The 20849-nt window shown below is 51.9% G+C and overlaps 2 protein-coding genes across 2 annotated transcripts; both read left to right on the forward strand.

Moving 5' to 3' along the window:
• Positions 1 to 476: 476 nt before the first annotated feature.
• Positions 477 to 9708, forward strand: LOC100907123 (uncharacterized). The gene is made up of 4 exons (XM_003739394.2): positions 477 to 560; positions 8656 to 8750; positions 9003 to 9120; positions 9268 to 9708. Exons 2-4 carry the CDS (start codon positions 8669 to 8671, stop codon positions 9431 to 9433), a joined length of 366 nt encoding a protein of 121 aa, XP_003739442.1. The 5' UTR covers positions 477 to 560; positions 8656 to 8668; the 3' UTR covers positions 9434 to 9708.
• A 7758-nt stretch (positions 9709 to 17466) lies between these two features.
• LOC100899115 (meckelin) lies at positions 17467 to 20091 on the forward strand. The gene has a single exon (XM_003739422.1). The coding sequence runs from the start codon at positions 17467 to 17469 to the stop codon at positions 20089 to 20091; it is 2625 nt and encodes an 874-aa protein (XP_003739470.1).
• The last annotated feature ends 758 nt before the right edge of the window (positions 20092 to 20849 follow it).

The raw sequence follows: 20849 nt of genomic DNA on the forward strand, positions 1-20849 counted from the left end.
GGAGGGGTTCACAGATGTGGAGGGCGTGAATTTCGGTGGGATCGAGTTCCGACCTCGGACGTCATTAGTCACTATATCATCAGTTCTTTCCTTCGACTCTGACTATGACGGGTTTGGAAGCGTCGAGCTCCTCCTGTCCGTCGTTCGAGGACCACTCTCGGGGACGAACGCCGGTAGCCCGAATGCGAAGTTTGTCTGGAAGTTCGCGATTCCGGAGGTGAGGTAGGATTGTCGAAATGTAGAGGTTTTCTCACCGAGGTCAACTGGTTCTTTGCTTATTGAATTTTTTTGCGCCCGTCGCGTCTGAGTTAGAGAAAGTATTCAGTCGCTCGCGGAGCGGACGTCACGCATGGCATTTTCATTTGGGCGTCCTTATAAGTGTCATATCTAGAGGGGTTGCGGGACTGTTCGTCACGCATGCGCGGCTCCGCCCGTTGCGCCGCTTATAAAAGACAAGACGCGGGAAGCGAAAATCTCGGTCCTTCCTGAGCGCACGCAAGATTCACTTCGGGAGCGAGTCATTCGACGAATTTTCGACTGATTGCCTTCTGTGACACAGGGTGAGTGAACGAATTTTCTCCTCCGTCGAATTTATTCCTCTCAACTCAAAGTGGCAATTTGGTTCCGGAAAGACCCCTGAAGAACTCCCTCGTTCTCGTTACCTTTGAGGTACCATGAATACCGCCATGGTCCGGCATTCCCCATAGAAATCTCGTGGTTCTCATGACTCTGGCCAAGCTGCCGGCGTTTCAAGCACAAGTCTGAGGTTTTTGCGGATACGCGATCCTCCGCGGGAGTTTTGGGAGACTTTTGCCAAAAAACATTCGCACGCAAGACTCTCGGAACGATGTTACCACAGCCCGGCGAGATGACATTGAAACATTGTGCTCGACATCTTGCTCTAAATGAATGCGACCGGAGAAGGAGTCCAAGCTCACTATTGGTTGCCAACGCAAAGTGAAACCCCTCAGTCAGATTCTTTTGAGTTGGCAGATTCCAATGCAGCGTTGGGCTCGGAAGCTCGCTCGCTGATTCGATCCACTCCGGCAGTTGGAGCTCCGAAGGAGACAAATACTTGGTCCTCGTTGAGGAACGTTCTCTGCTTCTAAATTCGAGCATCGGAAGACGGAATTGTGACCGATCCGCCTTCCTTTAAGGCGGTCCAGCAGCATGGGTTGAACGCTCTGGGGTCGACTCACACTTAGGATTTCGGTCCATCTTGGGAAAAACTTCGAAAAATTGAGTTGTCTGGCGGAGGTTCGGGAAGAGCGAATCGTTAGGGTCCGTTGTTTCAAGCGCTGTGCGACTCTCGAGGATGTTGTAGCAACCGCTCGAACAGAGAACTTGCGCAATCCAGTCATGACATGGAAGAGCACTTTGTACAAATGATATTTAAAGGCGAACCGTGGGCGTTCTAACAAATGATGTGCGTCGTACGGGAAGCGAGTTCAGCGATTGATATCGTACTCTTGACGCGTCGCTGTGAGAACGATTACTTGCGATTCAAATGCAGGAGGGAGACTCGGATCTTCCCTCCGATAATCCCTATCCGAGTAAGAGGAAGTCTGGACCTGCATATTTGTCGGCAGCCGAAATCGAATCGTCGCTTTCGGGAAAATTCTCTCGATCCTCCACCGAGTCGCTCACGGGAAGTCAGACGCGAAGTCTGTGTCGATCGTCGCCCATCAGAAGAGTGGAATGCTCTCACTAGCTTGAGAAGCTGCTCGCGCTGATCGTGTATCTTGTCGACGGCGTCTCCCACGGAACATTCCTCCATACTCTCCAATGTCCCCCTTGCGAGAGAATAGCGAAAATGCTTCACAATGAAATGCGCAGAGATTGGTCTCCGAAGTTCGAAATTTCGATGCGATCTTCGACTTCCGTCTACATGATAGATCTAGGCAACAGTGGGTGAAATGTTTAGAGACTGGTGCTGTTTGTTCCTGATCGGTGTACTGCCGATCTCGCGAGGGTCGATTTCGTACAGGGTTCCAAGAACTCATGACGGGAACTGGTTGTTTCGATGCAAACATCGTCCCCCTCTGTCCGGAACAGTAAACGCAATCGGTCACCCTGGGGCATAAGACGAATGTCAACTGTCACATCGGCCGGCTGTGCATCAAAGAACAAGCTCAACAACAGATGCTCGGAGCGGTCCGTTAGCTTCCGTCACGAGATGTTTTCGACTCTTCGAGTCGAAGATGAGAGAGCTCTCATAGATGCCCAATCTGCGAAGACCAATTCAGCTCGTCGGAAGCGCAGTCGTCGAGCAAGCGGATGCCGATCTTAGAATTCGGCTCGTATTGGAAGAAGAAGGCGGATCTGCCAGCTCAGGAGCTCCGATTTTCAGGGCCCCGTATCTCGTATCTGCGTCTGAATTGCAAGAGCCGAAATCGGAAAATGTCCGCGATTGACACTGACGAACGCATCGGATCTCCGTGAGCATTGATTTGGAGGGAATCCGACGCTGCGGTCAGAAGAATCGAGGTGGAAATGGGTATCGATCTGTGAAGAATGATCGCAACGCTTGCCGCGTCGAGACTACTTCTGAACCAACGTGACCCGTGATAGAGGGACACTGCCTCGATCGCCCGATTTCCGATCCCCTGATTCTCGATCGCCTGAGTAGTCAGAGGGACAGACGCAGGCGTATCGCATTATCCAAGGTTGGACCTGCGGCTAAAGCTGGGAATCGGGCTCCTCTGAGGATAATCAGAGAGAATCGAGACTTGACTACGGTCGCTCCTCTTCATCACAGAAGCTGGCCAGATCTGAATAAATCAAGCAAGCAAGCAAGCAAGCAAGCAAGCAAGCAAGCAAGCAAGCAAGCAAGCAAGCAAGCAAGCAAGCAAGCAAGCAAGCAAGCAAGCAAGCAAGCAAGCAAGCAAGCAAGCAAGCAAGCAAGCAAGCAAGCAAGCAAGCAAGCAAGCAAGCAAGCAAGCAAGCAAGCAAGCAACTAACTAAGCAACCTAGGCAAGGGAGCCCAGAGTCGCTCCAGCTAACTGGCCAACTTTGCGGAGATCCAGGAGCACGTTTTCCTGCCTGTGACTAAGGCTCAGGAGTTTTTTACGCTCTCAAAACTTTCGCCCAGCTGCCCGATGCACTGAACTTCCCGGGGAACGACCAACATCCTTACGTACAACGTCTGGAGAGCATACTCCGCGAAGCTTTGTATTCATATAGCACCTAAGTTGATCCGATTGCATCAAAAAACTAGATTGATACAGCGGTGTACATACATACCTCAAACTATGTAGCTTGATGTCATGATTACGGCCATGAGCGTGAGCAGGAGCTGGGAATCCAATCGTGAGTCTGACAATGCCTGCAAGACTTCCTGCAATATCCTGCAGGAATACGGCATGTATCTTGGAATATTCTGTCTTCACCACGCGAAGATCCCTCCGGTCCAGATCCATCGAAGGTATCACTCTATCAGAACCTCTTCTCGTCTCGAGTCTCTATTCGAACCCCGTCACGAGTCATTTGAGCTCGATGATAGATGGAGTAATGCACCTGAAGCCTCGTCGTCTGATCCGTCGATTTTGACTCGAAGGCGACTCTTGAATATTATCGAGACCGTCGATCTCCGCTCCCGGAGCAGGTATTCGACGGGAGGTCTCGACAGCTGAGCGTGGCAAGTTGCGTATACGTTTGTCTTGAGTGGGACCGGAGGATCGACCGATCGATCGAGAGAGAAATCGATTTGCGATGGTGTCTTCCCCTCGGAGCTTCCGTATTCTTCCGACGAGATTCCAGAGAAAAAACCCTCGATACATTAATCGCCGTCGATCGTGCCGAGCTTTGAATACTAGGAATCGTAACAGACCCCGGAAACCCGCTGTGTCGTCCGATTCCCTGATCGAAACAGCTTAGTTTCTCCAGACCTCCCTCCGCGAGCGTAAAATCCGCAACTGAGAACGATTCGTCCGCAATGGCACCAAAATATCTCGGCCGTGGCAATCACGGCCGGATTCCGATGGTAGAATTCCTCAGCGAGTCGTTCGTCTGAGAGGGGGCTAATTCGTAGCTTCCAAGTCGCCCTTGACCGGCGGGAACGATAGAAATCTAAACGAAAAATCACCCGAGTACTTTGCGATGGGCGGGGGAATGAGAGCTGGCCCTCCAGGCGAAGTCCACAGCGCGTCGAATTAATTAAACGCCGATGGTGAAAGTTCCAAAATTAGGAATGGAGTGCTCCGTCAGTCGCTCATGAGTGTTCCGCTCGAAAGCCGCAGTCCCTCCACGCACTCTCGACTAATGATTGAATGGCTTTTGTTTCATGAATGGGCGTGCTCATTCGACGGAGGAGAATTTGCCTCACGCCTAGTCCGATTCCCAGAGGTGGACTAGGGTCTTGTGCTCTGGTTCGATTCTACCTGCAAGCCCATCCACTCGGTTGTCGGAGTGGATGACGCGTCGAGCGCTTTTATCGATATCGTTCATTCGTCATTAGTACTGATGGCTTCGATTGACGCTGTTGTGGGGAGTCTGAGAGCCGAGTGAGAGTGCCGAGTCTGATGTCCTATTTTCTCTCCGGAGTTCTGAGCTCCGACTCGGAAATCTTCGGAACAGTCCTCAGATCCGGCGTCTTGTAGGCACAGTTAATATCAGCGACAGTTTTTAATATACTTGTCAAACTCCCTTGAGCCACTACTAGAAGCCGAGAGTTTGGATAATCTACCTCCACCACAAACACACACGCTCGACACGTTCCCATCGCTCCAAACTTTGCCGGAAAATCTTGAGCCCTCACTCGACTGCTGCGCGCAGAAACTCCGATGAGTGTTCACGATTCGAGCGGAATTCTGGAAGGTTCCTCCGTAGACATTGCGCGGTTGATCTTTGCTTTTCTATCAACGATGCGATCTAGCGGTATGGAAAATGCGGGCGGAGACGAAGAACAAATACAACGGAAATCGGAATCAGCTTCGCCTCGCGCAGGAGTCATCGGCCGCGAACTGGAGCCGAAGGGATATGCAGTGATACCGAATGTTCTTACGGGACAGCGAGTTTTCCGTGCTCCAACCAACAGCCCTCTGTCTGCTTGAGAGAACACGCAGTTGGCTAGATTGAACTCGACTTCGTTTGTGTGTCTTCTCCGCTAGTCAGCCCAGGTTGTATTTGTCGAGCAAGACAGTAGCATGACTCTCCCCGACGGGCCTGGGCAATCTCCCGGCCGATGCAGGAGGAGAAGTGGGAGCAACGTAGGAAGTTCACGTCCGCCATGAGCACGAATGTGTCGTCCGGGTCTCGCTCCGCAGGCGACTGAGTGAGATATGACTCGTTGGTCTGTTCGACTCTTTGCCCATCACCGTTGTTCCACTATTCCGGTCACAGAGCTGTATGGTTTGCTAACGTCTCACGTTTCTCATAAGGCACGGTATTGGATTATTTCATCCGTAGTGCTTGAATCAGATTATCTGTCGGGGACCTCCCAACGAGCACTTCCGGCGACGCAGAAGCCGAGGCCCGAGTTGGTCACTTCATCTTTCGCGCCTTTTATTTCCCTGTATGCCACGTGTTGTCTCATGCGGAGACCGAGCTCGATAGGAATCATTCGAGGCCATGATCTTTCCCAGATGTCCATATCGGGACTCACGGGGAAGAGGGGGGGAGAACTTGGAACCCTACGCTGAGTAGTAGAGAGTCTCTCCCATCGTGAAGTGACGTCAATCGCCTCTGGTGAAGACCCTCAAGATCATCCCGCGAATCAGCCGATGGTTCTCGATGATTTCCACCGATTGGCAATCGATGATAGTCTCACACAACCTCCCACGGTTTACTGATGACGATTTTCCGTGGACCCTTGGTTCGCGCGAACTCCAGGTCGAAATGTCGTAGGGGAAACCGCGTTCCGTGAAGCCAATTTAGATCTGTTTAATCTCGTGGCTGACTCTACTGCTCCCTGTGGAGTACTCGGGTCATTGTGAGGAGCCCAGGTTTTGTCCTTGCATAAAATTTTCACCCGAGCGTTTCCTCGCGCGGAATTCAAAAGCACGCGATCGCAAAGCTCGAGAAGCGGTTCGCGGAGTTGAGGGAAATAAAATGCTGAGACACGAAAACCAGAATCAGGAAGCAGGTGAAATCGTAACACGCCTGAACGAGAATAACGACGTTCAACGAGGAACATGGTCGTTACATGATAACGTGTGCTAAGGCTGGAAATTCGTGACAGATGCCGTTGTGATCTAGAGCTCCAATCAGGCTGTTTTCTTTTCCGAGCCCTGTTAGTCGAGCGTCCTGCATCAGGATGACAGCGTCTTATTTGTGCTCGGCAGCTGCATGCTCCCACGCTGATATATTCGAACGGCACCGACAACGAACATCGATCAAAAGGAGCCGGCAACCTCAGGATACTCAACGGAGAGCGGCGTTTACCGAGCATTCAATTGCGCGACCTCGCAGCGGAGCTCTACCCGGAAAGCATGTAGCGACTCGAGAGCTCCTGTCAGTTGTCACCGGGCTCGGCTGTCGGTAGAGGAGTCACAGGCACAGTCAGAAGCAAGCCGTATTTTGCGATGTCCCTCGAAAGATATCGTCCACGTTCCCTTGTGCTTATCATCCGATACGATCGACCCGAAACATCGGTCCGACACGGGTGTATTGCTACATCTGCAGCCTCTGCGATAGGAGCCGCTGGAGGATGCTAGTTTTGCGCCACTAGCAAACTCTGGGTTTGGCTGTTTTTTATTGATTGACCGCTCGTCCGACACCAGAGCGCCAAGACTCCCTGGCGGATATACATGGGGATGAATCCATGAATGAGTCCGATCGGCCGGCGAAGCCGCGGAGCAGATGACTACATCCTTCGCCCGGGCTTGCTGTCAGATTAACGATGGTCGTCCAAGTCAAGACACTTAGTCGGGAGCGTCGTCTTTTCAGCGTCTTTTCGGGTCCATGTTGGACGTTTATAGGCGTCCTTGCTCGTCCATGAGCTCCTTCCCCACATCAGTGATAAGACAGTAACGAATGGGACTGCTAGAAAGGAGTTTTTTTCCCCAGATGTCCACACTGCATTAGAGAACTAACGAATGATTTTTCAATTATGACGATCATGAATAACTCGATTGATGACGTCCGTATTTACCACCTGTGGTAAGAGTAACAGTGTTCCCACCTCCTATCGAACAAGGGGTCTCCGAACTTCCTTCTTCCCGTACCAGAGGCACTCGGCAATCTTTGCTGCGAAATCCCGGCTCTGACTTCGTGGAAAGGCTGAATCGTATTCGCAGCCCATTCTCAGGCTGGCGGTTTCGGAACACTCTCGCTCACACATGATAATTTGCTTATGAGCGACTCCCAATCCTGAGACATTCCACCCGGAAAATATTGACGCCCGACTTGACGGGAGGATCCCGGTCGGATCATCAGCGGCATGTCGATGGCAGACATGCGGAATCGGGATCGTGGGAAAAGGCAGCGTTACTCGGATAGGACTGGGTGCTACAAGACTCGGGGCGGATGCGGGTCAAACATCATCGCAAAACATCTCGCTCGAAACGATAAACACAAAGAACGCCTTCTGCTATTCCCAAGTTTCGCTCAGTCCGAAGACGACCGATGGTATCAGGTGTCGACTGAAAATTTAGGAGCATATTCCATATTATCACCATATGCTCGGCGCCTCTTCTTTTTACATTAGGGTGTGGGAGAGTTGTTCAACCCGAAGCTATCCTGGTTCTCGAGCAAGTCTTCCGATAATAACACGCAGGACGCGTGGGATGTCGCGGGGAAGGAGACGGACAGAAAATGTGTGACACAAAATTGATGGAGGCGAGGTGCTCAGCGAAATTGATCTTCGTCGCCGTGTTTCATCTCGAGCTTGTACTTCGCAAGAAAATTGAACATCTAGGAACAGCTTTTGCATAAAACAAGCAGGATCACTTTCGAAGATCAACTTTCTTGGAACAGTCTCATCTGCCTCCCCCCCCCCCTTTATATCTCCAGCCGCCGAATTCCGCTACCTCTTCAGTTGATGTCTACCCACAAGGGAGTCGATGTTGCATCGAAAACGATGAAAGTTCGACGGACTCTCCACGAAGAGCAGCCAGGTCACGCTTACGAGAGTCGTGTGTCGTCGCAATTTCTCGCCCAGGAGTGACAGGCGCTGCAACAGCAGCAAAGTCGCTGGCGCTCAAAAACTACCTCAGAACAAACCCGGTGCGGGTGACGTCCGGGAAGCTCGAATAAGCTTAGGATTAAGCTCCGTCAGCACTGATGGCGAGCAGCTCGCAGCGGCGCTCGCGCTGACTGAGTCTCAATTTGCCTGCGACATTCTCTCGTCCAGCCGCCCCGGAGTCAGCCCCCAAATTAGATGTAATGCACACGAAGCTATTAATCGGATGATCCGGGACGTCTCCGAGAGCCGACATGGTATTACGGGAGATTTCAGAAACAAGACCTATTAGAACAAAGAGCATGACCGAGGTGAGACTTCACAACTCGACTAATTAAGTCGGGCCGAGGGTCAGGTCGAAAGCAATACGCAACCGTTGCGTCACAAGTCACGAGCAATAGTAAAGAGGGTAGAGGTGGTAGATCCGGAGGTAGTTGAGGCAGTCTAATTCTGAGGAATTTGGAGAGGGCGGGTGCGGAGCCCTCTGGATTATTGTTCACTGCTCAGGCGCTATACGATTCGCTTTCCTTTCACAGAAAAGTCTTGAAAATGATGGACTTGGGCCGACTCATCGTGACTGCGTGCATGGCGACGATCCTCCTCGTCACGGTGGCTTTCGCCTCGCCTATCGGTAAGGATGTCGTCCGTGGAATCTTAATAATTCCCCGGCTCACCACAGATTCCTCCCGATATTCGTTTCCCGCCGTAATATTCGAAAACGGCCAATTAGGCTACCGTTCCGAACATCAATTAGGGATTTCTCGAAGGATCACAATTTATCCGATGACTACTCACTTTGGAAAAAAATGAGGGAACGGGAGAAGAATCCGAAATTTCCGTCACGAGATCCCACGCTCTGTAACAAGTCTGTCCCTTCGTGTAGAGTTCGAGGCGTCTGAAGGATCTCAAGGTTTCGAGAACGGAATGCAGAAGCGCTATTCCGAATTCCTCGGCGGACCCGGGAAAAGGGCGCTGGATAACATCGATGAGCCTGTCAAGAGGTAAAGTCACACAGGGTTTTGCATAATTGGAATAGGTTCCACTCAAGTGGGGGTTTTTAGAACGAGCTGGCTAAGAGGAGCTTCGGAGGAAAATCTACTCGTAGAAATTCGTTCACAATCTGTGAGAAGCTTCGCTACCATTGCCAGGTACTCGGAGTTCTTGGGCGGCCCTGGGAAACGTTATTCCGAATTTCTGGGAGGCCCCGGTAAGCGGAGTCGTCAGGAAAATCTCCGCAACATGGCCAAAGTCCGTGAGGCCATCCGAGTCATCATTGCTGGAGCGAGACCGCAGGACCTCGAAGACAGGAGATAAGCGAAGAAATTGGAACGTCATGAAAATTCCGAGGAGAGAAACATCAATAATAACTGATACGATGTTACTGTAATTCTACGAGAGTCTTCTGCCTTCAGCCCCCGGCGAAAAAATCAGCGGTGGTTCAGACCACTGTTATACGAGAGAGAGAGAAGGTCTCAGTTCAAGGATACTGGGGTCGCCAGCTTCGAACAATCTTCCTTGCCGTAATCTGTTTTTCCTCCCATTGAATCCGTTTTTCGCGAGCTAAAGACTGAGCAGTGAGACGAAGGAAAAAAGAAAAAAAATGGTTGATGAAACGGGAAATCTCTTCAAGTCCAACACCGTAGAGTAGAATTCCATAGACTAAAACGATCACGATGAGGTTTCGAAAAGCTTTAATCTGTAGAGTCCATGCTATCGCGACGTAGGATCACTTGAGATGCCGTCGGAGATACGAGAGAACGACTGAGCAATTGAGAAGATGCTCCTGATTCTAATCACATCGAGCAGGAATGGGAGCGTCCAATCAGAACAGAGAACCCAGGCGGGAGTTTTAGGAATCCGAGCTTTCACGAGTCAGTTGGTTGAGTCCGTCACGGAGAAATCCTCTGCATCCCCTCCAGCAGTTTTCTTGAGAATTCTTGGGCGTCCGGCGCTACACACCATTTTTCCCGATCAATGGTAGCAGCACAGTTACACAGCAGTGAGTGTAATTATATCAGAGTATCGAGCCTCAATTAATCGATCGTACTATCGACATGTTGACGATACGTAGCTTGCGGCTCTTACGACGACGATGAACAATGTCAAGTTCGAAGTTGATGATGATGATCTTCCCAGAGACGACGACGACAGCAGGAATCAGATCTTCAATTCTCTGCATAACTACATCAATGATGGACTGAATTTGATTTTTTAAAGAGACGATCATTTCCCCATCAAGAATCCCGACGAAGACGAGCAACCACAAAGCAATCGAGAACATCAATCACTGTAAAATAAATTTAAATCAGCAAAACAGTTCCAGCTTCATATATCTAGGTACATCCCCGAGGCCTACATGATATAGGGGTCCTGAGAAGCGTCCCTATTTTGCTCGTGATGAGTTGGAACGGAAGCGAGTCTCTCCACGGAGCTACGCGAATACACATACAATAGATCGTCATCGCCTCGTCATCCCGTAGCGAGGCAATCGTCAGCATATTGTATTTCTTTTTTCGGAAAATAGAAAGGTATCCCAGTCAGTCGCGGGTTGCAACTTGCCACTCACAGCTCCGAGAATTGCGGGGAATCGACTGCGAGCCTTCGCAGCCACAGGTCGTGCGTAGATGTCGACAAGCAAGAAGAGTCCAGCGAATTACGATCCAGCTCTCCCCACGCTCCAATACCAATATTTGGCTCCTATACCTGATGCACGCGACGGCAGCGTCGCGTCGTGAATGAATCCTTTCATGATCAGAGCTGTGCGCCATGGGATTTTCGTCGGCGGCGGCGGCGGGCTGGAAAACGGGCGGCGGCGGCGGGCGCCGCGGCGATTTTCGGCGGACCGATGAGCCCACGGCGCGCCGCGGGATAGGTGGAACGCACGTTCGAAAGTCTTTTGATTACGTCTCCTCATTTGTCGGGGATGAAATACTATCTGACACGTGCGATCTTCCGATGAATTCAAGTTTAATTGATCAGTCAGGGCTCTCAATGACCACGGAGCTTCGGTCCGAAACACCCCGTCTCATTCGATGCTATGTCCTCGCATCCTCGTGCGAGCTTAGTACCTCGAACCGAGTTTCCACTTTTTTTTCCCGTGGTTTTCTGTTACTTTTCATGAGGATTGGGCACGGCGCGCCGGCGTTCCGTCACGCCGTCGGACGCCGTGCTCGGGGTCCGGCGACGGCGGCGGACTCCAGAGGTCGGCGGCGGCGATCGCCGGCGAATTCGTGACGCGGCGCACAGCTCTGTTCATGATCGAAAGCGTTGTTGATCGACGCGGAGATGAGGACTTGGCCACGCAAGCTTCGGTGATTCCGCACTCGAGCTCTGGGGAGGACTGATCGAAAGTCGGCAGTGATCGCATGTCTTGGAATGTGTAGAAAAGTAGGCGCACAGGAATGCCTTCTCATGTATGCTGACCTCACTGTTCCAATCAGGACCGTTTTCGGATCGACAGACTGACTTGAGGGAAAAACTTGCAGCTTATCCTCGGGGAACCAATCCTGGAAGTCGTAGAGCTGCGATCGCCGCAGATGAGTCGGCGGACGATGAGGAAATCGGAGCAGGAAGACGATCAACTACTCAATAAACGACACTTCGTTACGCGATGATTTCTCACTCAGATTGAATGCATACACCGCCAGATCGCGTAGACGGAGGCGTCCCGCAGAGGGTTCGTGTACGCTCCCTCGTTTCCTGAGGATTCATACGTCCTTGCGCTCCACCATCCGATCGCGATCAACTTGCGCTACCCATCCCGGGGTCGACGACGTGCGGGAGATGATTCTTGGGACGAATCATTTCGTAAGCGACATCGAGAATTCCATGGGAAGTGAGTCGGAGAACAAGCCCTACGAATAGAACTATGCACGGATGTCAAACTTTGTCCCAAGATGCTCTCGTCTGTAATTGAATGCCGTGGGACAAAGAAGCACCAGGAACTTGGGACCCTAATTCTTGGAATGTAACTCTGCTACCAACAGCCGTAAATGAAGACGCCTGGCAGATCTGCGTGGAGGGTCAACAACCGCCAAGTTTAGACGGCCACACAGAGAAGGCGGAAATCAATTCTCGTTCTCCCAATCGATTCCATCGATTCTCGTTGGTCTATCTATAAATGACCGATTGCTGGAACGATAGGGTGCTCCCTGATGGGCTCCGGAGAAAATCCCGAGCATACTGCTTCTCGTTCCCAGACAGCAAGTCTATTCTGCCTTGAATAACGGAGGGCGTCCGGAGGAACTTCTAGATTCTGAAGATCTGAAAGAAGCTTGTCTGCGGGAGGTCAAGTCGTAGTTTCCAATGCTAATCAAGCGGCTCGATTTTCTCGTCAGTGTTCGAATGAGCAGCGGGAACGAGAGCAGCCGAACTAGGGAGTCGGTGCTGAGCTCTGGGAAATGAACTGGGAAATATCCCCTGAGCCGCCTTTCGCGGTCCCGATAACACGCATGGATGATCGAGAATCGCCTAATGAGCACCTCCTCAAAACACATAAGACCTTCAATAATTACACCAACACGTTGGGGGAACCCCCGTCGAGGGGGGACCCTCGTGATGAGTCGCAATGGATCGAGACCTAGAGCTGTGACGGCTCCGATAGACTTCAGACCCCGTCGTCGAGAAACTAGAATATCAGACAGTGGCACCGACTGCTTCCGTGACGTACTGAGTGAGCTGTATTTCAGCCCGGAGGATCCGACTTTCAGGCCGTCGCGCAGTCTTTCCGCCTGAATGCGTCCTCTCCTGCGACTCGAAGCTCAACGTCGCCTCCATCGCTCTTCCCCAAGATCACGTGTCTGGAATCCTTCCGACGAGGAGACCCAGGGCGAAATCCTGTTCATTCGACGATTCTGCTCCTTGATTGAACTTTCGCGTCTCGAACAGGAGGTCGATCATGAACGAGATCAGGCAGGGATTCTCACATGACTTCATTATCCTGTATCGACATACGAGAAGCGGGAGGGGCGAGTAGGTTCGCATCATGGCGGGCTCACGTTAGCTGGTGGGTGCAGCATGCGTGTCTCTGGAGTGATGATCATGATTCCGCTCTGCGAGATACTCACTGATTCTTATGCGGAAACGGTCAGAGTCGGAAGGACAGAGACTTTCCGAGACCGCTACGGAGCTAAAGGCGGAGGAAACTATGTTGCGGTTCGCTTGGGCTCCCGTTTATTCCACAGGAAAATTTCATCCGGAAGGATCGTCGGCTGGAACATTCCTCGACAGTGGTTTTCGGCCTCCCCAATCGGGCGCGCTCAGGTGCTGTTTTGGCAGCTCGGTCGAATTTCGCGCAAGTTATCGCCCAAGCTAGTTGTGCCCCTTCCAGAGATAATTCATGTCACAAGTATGGTCGGATCGAATCAAGAGCTTTGCTGCAATGAGGAAAATACCGTGCGACTGTTTTGTTCCTCCTTTCCAATCCAAAACGAATGTCCAGAAGTCGGGCGAGAGCAGCCGTGGGGGATTGGCACGGAACGATGCCAGCATGTAAAAATAGAGATGCTCTCTACGCTCACAGAAGCCGATGAACACGTTCTACTACTTGAACGCGAGATTGCGGACTATTTTCAAACCATTTTTGAGTTCCCCATCAAGAAAACACCCCGCAGATTCATCAGTTACCGCTCAGAATGTCGGCCGCGTGGGACTCGCGACTCTTATGCATTCTGTGCGCGCATCGAGAATCGAGGTAGATGCTTCTCCTGAGCTCCGAGAAAAAATCCTGCTCGAACATTCGCGTAACCTCGTGAAGCAGGTAATCTCCGGTTGCTGTCGCGACTTGGAAGCGACTTCATTCTATGACGTCACGGGAGGAAGTCAAGAAAACTCCGAAAATCATCGATCACAACCGGCCGAAATGCCTCCCTCGTGCTCGGAGCGTGAAAAGTCTCCTCGGCTTCCAAGAGGTTCTCACGACGGAGACTGCGGGGCTAATTTTGAAGCAAAGAAACTCTTCGACGTGAAGGCAAACACAGAAAGTAGTGATCCTCGGCGGAACGTCACTCAACTTCGGGGCGTCTGTTGTACATAGTTTCTCAAATGGTTGTACAGGAGCGCCACATTCGAAAAGCAAATCGTGGGTTGTGCTCAGGGCGGTGAAGGCGCACGCATCTCGAAGCCAGCAGGCTGAGTTATCTCCCGGATCTGCTCATAGAAGAATTCCCCTTCCTACCACGTCTTAGCCTCGATACACAGTACTCTCAGATTTACGTGAGGCATCATCAATTCCATCCTATTCACGAATCGGGAATAAGCTTCCATGGAATGGTGAGAATGCTCAACGCTCGCTAGAAAGAACGGCTCGTGTCCGACTTCCGGCACGGCCCGTCGGCGACGCTGTGGTCTTTCACGGGATTTTGTGACGATCCCCCCTGAAGAATCTTTGGGATCCACAAAACTCCATGAATTCTCGGCTAGAATTCATTCACGGGAGTCGAGCCCTAATCATAGCCATTAAAATGGCTCCGATGTGGTCTACGCAGTTTTTCTCGAGCTGACCGGTGCCGGCGGTGGCGTCACCCCTGTGTGATCGGTTCCGCCGCTATTGATCGAAGAAGCTTCTCATCGCACTTCTGTATTGCAAACCGGTTGTGGTTCGTGACGTGGGGAGGCTACTCAGCTCGGAGCCTGGAATGTCGATTGTTAGAGCTCCGACGTCCCTCGCTCTCTTGAAGTCATCTCCGCTGAAAACCAGGCAATAGTTCTCACCCTCGCAATCGGATACTGAGAATCGATTTGCTTCAAAGGAGATGGAGCTCCAAGCCTGCACTGCAGTGAATCGACGATCGGCTTCAGCGAATTAAATGCTCTCTGGCAATGAGCTTCAACGCCCATGCGAGAAACATGGGTTGCTATGGAATTTTTGTTAGAGAAGTATTCAATGCACCGCACCGGGTTGCTGCTCGTGGGGCGAATGTGCCCGACCTCCGTGGCTCAATATCATTAACCTGATAAGATTTCAGAGGACGATGCACTCTCCGAAACAGGATGACGCGAAATCGAGAAAAGGATGAGAGGGAGAGCCGAAACATGTATTTATTGAAGCTCGAGGAGACTAAAAGAGCACTGTCTTAGTCTGATCAGTCCTGTCGCAACTCCTCATCCGGTTCCGAAACCACCAGTTCAAAGTGTGATCTTCTTCGAGCCCGGACTTCGAAAACGACGTTGGAAGAGTGCTCGACTCTCGCGGAACGATGGCGAAACTCCATGCTGTCATTCTAGTGAATTTGGTTCTTTGTCTCGCCAATGTTCCCGGGTCGAAGGCTCAGACCGAACACGAAGAATCAGAAGCATTGGCTGAAGCGGCCGTCAGGGAACTGTTCAAAGAGATCATGAACCGCGCAGCGTCCGCCGCAGTCAATGCGTTCAGCGACACATTGGAAGCTCCCTACCAAGCCGCGGATACCCTTCTACACTGGATCGATCCGGAAGCGCAACTCCAAGGTGTGACCCCAGAAGGGGTTAGAATCCTCTCGGGCACCGCGGTGGTCGGGTTAGCTTCTAGGATCCTCGACGCGGATCTGCTCGCGTATGCGATGAGAATGGTTAAAATTGAAAAAAAGTGTCGGGCTGCGGTGGTCTGTCAACTTGGATCGTTCATCGTCCACAGTAATAGATCTCTCCAACCGATTCTGGTTCAGATGCTGAAATCATTATTCAGTACAACTTCGGAACACTGGGTCGCAATGAGAAAAGGCTTGCGGGGAGCCAATTGTCATGCGAAGTATCCTTCGTGCGAAAGGGAGATCTTCATGCGGAGATGAGTCAATCCAGGCTTCTGACCTGGAACAAGCAAGAGAACGTCGTGAAACACTGGAGTCTCCCGGATCACCGAAGTCCCCTGATGAAAAGTTCAAATAAACCTCGGACGAGATTATCCCAACCCGTATCACTCAATAGTAATTTAATTACGCTGAGGCTTAGATCCTCACATTGCCGCTCTCTGCGAGTAGCAGCCCCATTATCGGAATCGATTTGTTCTAGACAGTGTGATGAGGGTCCGAGCCCCGGGCGATGAGACCTCTAGGTAGAGCGATTGGGTCGGTTCCGATCACCGCCGTTCAATCACCGAGCCTTCCTCCTCAGAAATAATTTGAGTTTGCGAGATTGAGATACAAGTTACACGCCACCCATCGGGTATGGTTCAGCCTCACGAATGCAAAATAATAACAGCTAACTGATGAGAGCTCTCTAATACTGTAAGGAACAACGGGGATCGCCCAAAGGTTCTCAACAAAGAACCCACATTCCGAAGAGGCGTCCCACCTCAAGTCCGGAGTTTCACGTTGGACCCCATGTTCCCATCACTACGCTTGCGATGGGCGAGGCTTTTTGCGGAGCCGAGTCAGCTTCTCATCTCACCGCATTGTGATCGGGCCAAGATTCGCGGAATTCGCATGCAAGGAGGTTGCGCGAGTGACTCCCTTCGGAGTTGCTCAATCTCTCCCAGGCTACACCCTCCACTTCAGATTTTGACAGTGTCGGGAGCCTCCCTGGCACTCCACCATTCTCGAATTCCAGCCGATGACAGGATATTCCGGGTGAATTTGTCTGAATTTCTCGGACCGACACACTCCTAAGTCACGGCAGAGAGCTCAGATTTGAACTAAACAACTCTGTCTGTCCTCAGAAGATCGCTTAGGTCAGACCTCTGAAACGCCGAGCCAAACGCCATCGCTCGGGAGAGAAATATTTCTTGGAGGTTTCCCTCTGACCATTCGTCGAGGAGAAGTCGTCAACGGCGCTCCGAGAAAGCATGTATCCCTCGGTATTCACTTAGGCCGATACGGTAGATCAGGGTGTTCAGAAGGTTCCTATCCTTCCGATGGTCATTACATCCGCGGTGTCTGTGGTGACCTCTGGTATCCAACGGTATCAGAGCCGAGCCCTCATGCAGACGTTGGCTGAATCCACGGGCCCACGCGAATTCGAGCCTTTCATACGCCACAACCTTTCAGCATTTGCTTTCGAAACGCATGATTCTTTTCAGTTGAAATCTCCAGGAAATATGGAATTTATAAGTTATCGGTACGCCGACGGGGCGGGGGGGAAGGGGGGGGGGAGGGCGCAGTTCATGGCTCGGAAATCATCTGCCTTAGCAGGGTTGATGAGCGCTCACAAGATCTCCTAATGAAATCCTAATTCGAGTTCAAAAATGATCAGAAGGATCAGCGTGCCTGGTCTCAAGTTCGCGTTCCATTCGAGCGATCATCAGCTCTTCGTGTATGCACTCTCGGTTTATGTAGGCGTCTCCTTGGCAACGGCTCAATGACAAGCGACTTCCTCCCGGGCGGATGGAGAGATGAAAATTTCAAGTTCGAGAAAAGGACCGAAGCCCCTCGAAGATGTTTTTGGGTTTGAGGGGTTTCGCGTTCAGCATTTTCGTTTTGCAAATCAGCGCACAGCTGCGCGACCAACTACGATTCGTGACCGTGGAGACCTGCGCGGGCAACGGGACTGTGTTCGACGCGTCCAGAGTGACTTGTAGTCCGTGCCCTGCGAACTCGACATCGTTCAGGGGCCATAGCTGCGTTTGCAAGTCGGGTTACATCGAGACCAAGAGATCCAACTACCGTCAAGTGGAATGCAAACGCTGTCCCGAGGGCCAGACATCGTCACTGAGTCGGAATCGATGCCTAAACTGCACGGCTGACAGCTGCAGCCGGTGCGCTGTCGGTGGCGCTCTCGTGGAAAACGAGTTTTCCGTGGAATGTGTTCAGTGCGTGAACCATACGCATCTCCCGGAATGTTCGGCTTGGGAACGCCGCCAAACGCTCGTGACTGACACGGATCCGGACTATCCGTCGTACAATGAGAACTCAGAATTTATTCTGCGCAAGATAACGAAAGCCTACGAAAAATGCGACTCCGGAGAAGACTGTGGTCTCCTGGCGAACCTGTGCGTGCTTTCACACTATCGAATGTCTCTCAGCCAAGAGTCGCTGTGCACCTTGTATCTGAAACGAATGCCCACCCTCGGTCAGCGGGGTCCAAACAACGGCCCGTGGATCTACTACGACGAAGAAACGCAGCAAACGCTGTACAAGACGAACCTGCCAAATAAGTTCACCCTGAATCCTTCGAAGAACAGCTCGTTCTTGGTGTTCCATGGGATCATGTTCGACGACTCCGGTAATTTCGTCAAGGACGGCGACCTCTCGATTCGAGAACTGCTCCCATGCGGCCAAATTCCAGTCCGGCTTCCGTTTGCTGCCAACGTGGACGTAACCTGCAAGATCACAGCCAAAGAACTCAGCGATCACCCATTATATTTCGTGGACGTATATCTCGTGAACCAACAAAAGCAGACCATCTACCCAATCCCGATACTGCTTCGGAATCTCTACAAGAACGGAATAGCCATAAACAAGCCCGGCAGGCTCGAGTCCCAGTGGCAGCTCACGAGACGCCTGTTCACTGTCGACTCTCTGTCGATACCGGGAAGTATCCGATACCTGAAGAGTGTTGATATCCGTGTCAGACTCCAGCCATGGTGGGACGGTAGGGAAGCCGGTAGCGCTTATCCCCCGCTGATCATCCTCAGCTACGGAAGAATTCCGAACACGTCAGAGGAAGAGATCAATTTGCGCTTCCGGGTACATTACGAGCAAATTCAATCGAAAACCTTCCAGGACATCTCCATCGCCATCGGCGTATTGAGCACATTGGTGGCGATGTGGGCTTGCATCCGGACTTGGGGCTGGGTGCGACGCAACGGCACCCAGTCTTTCGGAGCGATCGGAATTTATAAATTGCTGGCTTTTACTTGCGGAGGTCTGGCCGACGCTTTCCTGCTGGTTCTTCTATGCTCCTGTTTCAACTGGCTCGTCATGTTCAAGGCACAGGGTATAATCCATCTTCTGCTGCCGACGGCCGACCAGGAAACCGAAATCATCACGTACATAGCCGTCGCGCTGGCGCTGAAAGTTGTCGAGGTTGTCGACTCGATCGTGATGCAACAAAACTGGGACGTGTTTCTCGTCGACTGGGAACTCACCGAGGGTGCGACAGCTTGGAGGAGCTATCTCATCGCCGGAGAGTTCCTCAAACTCATCACGTACCGTCGAATCAATATCGGAAGTCTACTCCTCGTGATTCTGTTCATTCTGAAGGTCGCCAATGTGGAATCGCTTGCTCTTTCCTCCCCGGCGAGCGTACACATCTCAAGCAGCGTGACTCCCTTCAGCTCGACGTGTCGGCTGGGCCTGATCGCTCTGGTGTTCCTCGGCACCGCTTCGATCTACTATGTCTGCGTTCGCCTCGTGATCGAGCGTTTATTCGGGAACAGTCGGATGCAGCGCTTCGTCGACCTGTGCTCGATAGCCAACATCAGCTTGCTGACTCTCACGCATTCATGTTACGGGTATTATATACACGGCCGATCAGTTCTGGGCAAATCTGACGTCACCTTGTGGGAAATCTTGGATCAGCTACACAAAGAAGAAAACGATCTGTGTGCTCACCGCGGCCTCATCCCCGACACGGACGAGCAAACCTTCCGGATAAGCTTGTTGTCGCAATTGAAAGTCCAATACAACCGACTTCTGGAAGGGGCCAACGCGCCCCCACAGAGTATCGAACGTGTGGCGGCTTCGCATAAAGCCATCAATCGCTTCCTCGTGGCTTTTCTTCAACATGCCGTGAAGGATCTCGACTACGTTGTCAGGGATGCCATGGCGGTCGAAACATTCCTGGACGTCGAACTCAACGACGTTCATGATCGCTGCGTTTTCTACAAGGATCCAAACGGACGAACCCTGGAGTCATTGCTGTTCTCGAATTTCGAGAAGAACCTCCTCATGCTAGATCTACTGGTGCTCATTGTTTCGGATTGGGCTTCCCACGACCCCATACTCGCTTGCTGTCTCGTATACGCCGTAGATACGTTCATCTCTACCCTACGTACGGCGTTCCTTAAGCGGAACCTTGTCAAGAAATCTCTCATCGACTCGCGTTTCATAACAAAGTGAAGAAAGATTAATAAAAAAAAATGAAGATACCGCTTATCACGGCTGAGGTCTCTCTCCATCGATCTTAGGTCTCGACTCCATTTCCTCTCATTCGGATCCCGGCTCGTTGTCGTGGACCAGCAGTTCGTAGATCGGAAAAACGTTCCCATTCGTCTGCTCCGCAGTTCAAGTTCAAAACAGAAGATCGCGGAGATTCCCGACTTTTAAAGCTGTAATGTTTCGTTGAATCCCGCACGTCACGGACGAGGCCTTCAAGGTCCAATCCCAGGATGCGATTAACCCGGGGTTCACGCACGTCATCGAGCGAGAATGATGACCCACCTTGGGTCAAGATGACGAACTCTTGGGACCTGCTCTGGTCTGATCAATTAGCCAATGCGAAGCGTGGAAGACCGGATCCGAGTCGACCGGTGCTCGCCAGACGGGACAGTTCAGGTTCTCCTCCGTCATCCTCTCCCAGCTGTGGAAGTATCGGAGCATTGTTCACCCGGTAGGCGGGCCTGCCGGCCGGCCGGCCGGCAAGTGACTGTGAGGCGTCTCCTCGGCTAGGTTGCTGCGTAGAACGGGCTAGCAGCCAGGCGAACACAACGAGAAAGTGACTGCCTGACTATCTCGTGGGCCCAAGCCGCAGCATCCCGCACCCGTGGTCGCCGCCCGGCGTGGCCCGGATGGCTTGAGAGTACGAGACTAATCTCATGAGCAGGCGTTCCCTGAGTGGCGGTCCCTGCCATGAGCAACCAACGCAGGGGTGAGTCCAG

This window comes from Galendromus occidentalis, unplaced genomic scaffold (genome assembly GCF_000255335.2).
Source record: "Galendromus occidentalis unplaced genomic scaffold, Mocc_1.1 scf7180000076522, whole genome shotgun sequence".
In the NCBI taxonomy this organism is placed as follows: domain Eukaryota; kingdom Metazoa; phylum Arthropoda; class Arachnida; order Mesostigmata; family Phytoseiidae; genus Galendromus; species Galendromus occidentalis.

Coding starts and splice junctions, on each gene's coding strand:
- LOC100899115 (XM_003739422.1), top strand. CDS start 17,467: ATGTTTTTGGGTTTGAGGGGTTTCGCGTTCAGCATTTTCGTTTTGCAA.
- LOC100907123 (XM_003739394.2), top strand. CDS start 8,669: ATGATGGACTTGGGCCGACTCATCGTGACTGCGTGCATGGCGACGATC. Junction 8,751..9,002: donor GGCTTTCGCCTCGCCTATCG/GTAAGGATGTCG, acceptor CCCTTCGTGTAG/AGTTCGAGGCGTCTGAAGGA. Junction 9,121..9,267: donor ATCGATGAGCCTGTCAAGAG/GTAAAGTCACAC, acceptor TACCATTGCCAG/GTACTCGGAGTTCTTGGGCG.